Source organism: Electrophorus electricus, chromosome 1 (assembly GCF_013358815.1).
Source record: "Electrophorus electricus isolate fEleEle1 chromosome 1, fEleEle1.pri, whole genome shotgun sequence".
Taxonomy (NCBI): Eukaryota; Metazoa; Chordata; class Actinopteri; order Gymnotiformes; family Gymnotidae; genus Electrophorus; species Electrophorus electricus.
In genome coordinates, this window is record NC_049535.1 from 487,466 (window position 1) to 492,500 (window position 5,035).

A 5,035-nucleotide genomic window follows, 5' to 3' on the forward strand; every position below is an offset into this window, starting at 1 on the left:
CCACCCACCAGCACCCACACGCTCCCCCCCCACCACTCTACACACACACACACACACACACACACACACACACACACACACACACCAGTAGGCACACGTACCCCTACACACACACACACACACACACCCACCCACCAAGGCCGGCTGCCACACACTTTTGCTGATTAATAATGAAGACACAAGTAATGTATACACACACTTAACATTTATAGTGCTAAATACAAAAAGAAACCAAATAAAAACACTGTACTACAGACCAAATTATGTAAAAAAAGCAAAAACAAAAAACTTAAATATTTTTCACCACGAGCAATAAAAATGTCCCTGTTGACAGGAAGTCTGTATTGGTCCCACTGCTGTAGCTACCAGGCGGTCTTATTGCTTAAACGCATTTACTCATAACTGACGACAGCCATTAAAACGCTCAACACACAACTTCAGCTTTGAATAACTGAGACTGAGACTGGAGGAGGCTGGTCTGAGTCCTACTGACCCACCACGACCCCACGACTCAGGAGCGTGGAGACGACATCCAACAGGGAGGATCAGATGAGGAGTGAAAGGGAACAACCTTGAGTGAGAGAGTGAACACACACGTCTGGAGTGTTCACACGCCCAGCGAGAGAGTGAACACACACGTCTGGAGTCTTCACACGCCCAGTGCAGGAGAGCAGATGTAGCAATAATTTTGGAGATAATGGGGCAATAGAATGTCCTATCTCCCTGCTGCCCCATTGTTTACTCTCTTTGAGAATCTACAAAGAGGAGACCTTCTGGCATGACACAGGTCGGCGTGCAGGTGCTCTGGTGTGGATGGGGGTGAGGTTGATGGTCCAGTTCTCAAAAGGAGTCTGAACTACAGGATGGGGCTGGTGGTGGCGGTGCGAACATCACGGGCATGGAGCTCAGGCAAGCTGAAGCTGCAGGTCCTCTTCCTCCTCGTCAGGGTCACTGGGTGGGGCGTCAGGGTCGTCGGAACCAAAGCGTGATGCCGTGGAGCCCCTCATCTTCCCAAATAGGCCGGGGGTCTGCTGTCTTCTCAGCCTATCAGAGAGAGAACAGAGTCAGAGTATGAGGGAAGGCCAGCAAGCTCCGCCTATCAAGCTCTGCCCAGCAGCGTCGCCCAGCACAGCTGAGGATCAAATCTGCATGGGGGGTTAAGGGAAAAGGAAGAGAATCTAATCTGTTCAGAACAGGTCAAGGACTTTGGTGGTTTACACCTGGGTGACCGAAGCCTTCACTTCCCATTACCATGGTAACTATGACCAATCTGGTGTTTGCACAGTCGTTAATGTGCAAATACAGCATGGTATTTGGTGTCATCTCAGTGTCTGGCAGGTCTTCACATTAATGACAAAGGCCAACTAAGGTGCAATGACAGCATTACACAGTACACTCAACACCCACTTAACACTGAACACTTACTCTCCCACTCACTCTCCTACTGAACACTCACTCAATACTCACTCAAGAGTGAGAGGGACAGGGTGAGAGGGTGAGACTTGTGACTCATTATGACTCACACAGATGAGCAGTATTCCTGACTCCCGGCTATCTCGTACAGAACTCTGCGGACGTTTCCATTCAGCCAAATACCAATTCACCCAGCCTTAGAGACACACGTCTCAATGACCAAATACCAACTCACCCAGCCTTAGAGACACACGTCTCAATGACCAAATACCAACTCACCCAGCCTTAGAGACACGCGTCTCAATGACCAAATACCAACTCACCCAGCCTTAGAGACACACGTCTCAATGACCAAATACCAACTCACCCAGCCTTAGAGACACACGTCTCAATGACCAAATACCAACTCACCCAGCCTTAGAGACACACGTCTCAATGACCAAATATCAACTCACCCAGCCTTAGAGACACACGTCTCAATGACCAAATACCAACTCATCCAGCCTTAGAGACACGTTAATGTGTCTTGATGCCCAAATACCGGCAGGATTGCTATGTTTCAGGGAATAAGAACCTCCACCCATAACAGATCTGACCACCTCCACTCGTAACAGATCTGACCACCTCCACTCGTAACAGATCTGACCACCTCCACTGTGAGATCACCATGAACGTCCGCCCGTAACAGTGCTGCATCATACTACACTGCCTGAACTACACAGCAACCCAATAAAAGGCTAAAAGCTTCCCAACTGAACCAAAACACTAGACGGATAAGTGTTTACTGTAGAGGCAGTAAAAGAGGATGACCAGGAGAAGAGAGTAGAGAGAAAGAGAGAGAGGGGGGGGGGAGAGGGGAAGAGAGAGATAGAGTGTGAATATGAGAACATCTGTGAAAAAGAGAGAGAGACTTTCACAGACTTCAGACTTTTCTCAGGAGCTGTGTTCTTTTCTCAGTAGTGTGGAGTGAGACAAGGCGGCTACTTAAAGCCAACATTATTCAACAATTACATCAATGAATTAGCCACCATCTTAGAACGCTCTGCAGTACCTGGTCTCACTCTACACGACTAAGAAGCCACATTTCTGCTCTACACAGATGACCTGGTTCTACTGTCACCCATAGAGCAGGAGATACAACAGAACCTGGACCGGTTGGAGCAGTACTGACAGACCTGGACCCTGACACCATGCTTCACATTAGGGACACAAACACTAGAGAGCTGTACACATTATAATTACTTAGAACTGAAGACTAGTTCAACCAGAAACTTCAATCCAGCAGGCAATAATCTGAGAGAGAAAGCACACATTAAATGTCAAATTCACTTTCAAATACCAGTTCAAATTTGGATCAAATTATTTCAGTCGTCTATTACAGAACTGATTCTGCTGTGTGAACAATGGAACAAACACCATCTGAAATTCTTAAGTGTTGAAAAATATCCTGCAAGTGCACAGGAAAATGACAAATAACAACCAAATAACACCCAGAGAGCTGGATTAAGCCAATTCCCACGATGACTCAATTCAAAAATGATTATTAAATACAGAAATTAGCATACACTAACACTGTTACACAACAGGACCGGTCTGAAATACAATCAATCAGAGCCAAGCCAAATTATAATACTTCAGAAACAAAACTACATCACCCACTGGAACACACGCACACGCGCGCACGCACACACACGCGCACACGCACGCACGCACACACACACACGCACGCACGCACACACACACACACACACGCACGCACAAAGAGTAATGCAGGGTTATCTGCATTACAGTACCACCCAACCCCCCCCCCCACACACAATATTAATTAACCCTAACCCACCCAACCCCCCCCACACACAATATTAACTAACCCTAACCCACCCAACCCCCCCCCCCCCCCCCCCCCCACACACACACACGTAACAAAGCGTAACAAAGACACTGGAGCTGCACTGTCTCACTGAATGTGAAACAAACATGGTGTTGCCGTGTTTGTAAACACCTTTATATATTTAACTGTTTATTCTGCCTCCTCTTATTATTCATTGTCTTTTCATTTCTTTACTTATCTCATCTTGACCTCAAGTATTCTTTAATGCCAGATATTTAATGTTAATTATCGTTACCATAGTGGACCACAACAAGCACCCTGCTACTGCACAACCCGCTCACACACAGGACATGGGCAGCAACTAATATGCCAGTCACAGATATAGCTGGTAGATCTCTCCTTAGATACATACACACACAGCTGGTAAATCTCTCTTTATACACACACAAACACTGGCCTCTAATCCACTCCTTAACCCCGGTTCACGCATGTTTTAAAACAGACATATTTGTTCATAATCCAGCACCAGTATTCATGTAAGCCCCCACACGCTATTTAAATAAACATCATTTGTCCATTTAATTTCTTCTCTCCATGCGCGCACGCACGCACACGCACACACACACACACACACACTCAAGGACACTCTGATGACTCAGCTCTCTGTGTTAAGTGTGTTACTAAAGGGTGATTAGACACCAGTATGAACTAGTTTAGAGAGGAATCTCCACTGGCACCTCTCAGGCTCCACCCTGTTACTACCACAGTCAACTTTCTTCCACTGCCAATATCCTTCCAGCTCCACTCTGGAGAGTGTCTATCCATCAGAATCGCACGCACACACACACACACACACACACACACACACACACACACATTCATTGTTCCCCCACCTGTGAGTGCTGGGGAGAAAATGTGGGAAGTGTGTGTAGAGGGGTGTGTGTGTGTGTGTGTGTGTGTGTGTGTGTGTGTGTGTGTGTCATAAGACTCATCACTTTTTAACCACCAGAGTACAGGTTTTATGATGCCGTATTAACTTCCAATCAATACAGGGTGCAAAGTCCCACTACTATTTACTGAGCAAATAAAACTTTAACTCAAGCAGTAGCCACATGAACCAGCAACTGGGAGAAAAGTATCATTAGATTTTCTACTGTGTTTCATAATATATATTCTAGGCTATATTGATTTTTGCAATTCTCTGACAAAAATCTGACTGTTTTTCTTGCATTCTGTATGCTGGTACACTACAGTAGGAGAGTGTGGGAGTGGAGAGTAGGGGGTAGGAGAGTAGGAGAGTAGGGGGTAGGAAAGTAGGGGGTAGGAGAGTAGGAGAGTAGGGGGTAGGAGAGTAAAGAAGTAGAAGAGTAAGGGGGTAGGAGAGTAAGGGGGTAGGAGAGTAAGGGGGTAGGAGAGTAAGGGGGTAGGAGAGTAGGGGGGTAGGAGAGTAAGGGGGTAGGAGAGTAAGGGGGTAGGAGAGTAAGGGGGTAGGAGAGTAGGGGGGTAGGAGAGTAAGGGGGTAGGAGAGTAAGGGGGTAGGAGAGTAAGGGGGTAGGAGAGTAAGGGGGTAGGAGAGTAGGGGGGTAGGAGAGTAAGGGGGTAGGAGGGTAGGAGAGTAAGGGGGTAGGAGGGTAGGAGAGTAAGGGGGTAGGAGAGTAGGGGGTAGGATTCCCCCTACAACATATACACGGATGTCTCGTTTTAGCATTACTAAAATTTACTTCCGGATTGTGTATTACTGGACCTTGTGATTGATAGTTAGCCTCTTAAATTAAACTGCACCAGGGTTGG

General features: G+C 46.8%; 1 protein-coding gene across 4 annotated transcripts in view; it reads right to left on the reverse strand.

The window, feature by feature from the left end:
- Nucleotides 1–227: 227 nt before the first annotated feature.
- ccdc102a (coiled-coil domain containing 102A) overlaps nt 228–5,035 on the reverse strand; it is a 45,978-nt gene continuing 41,170 nt past the window's right edge. For all 4 annotated transcript variants that reach the window (XM_035531534.1, XM_035531535.1, XM_035531540.1 and 1 more), the window contains exon 9: nt 228–1,044. In XM_035531534.1, coding sequence (XP_035387427.1) covers nt 906–1,044 — 139 coding nt within the window. In that variant the 3' untranslated portion in view covers nt 228–905. The remainder of the gene's footprint in view (nt 1,045–5,035) is intronic.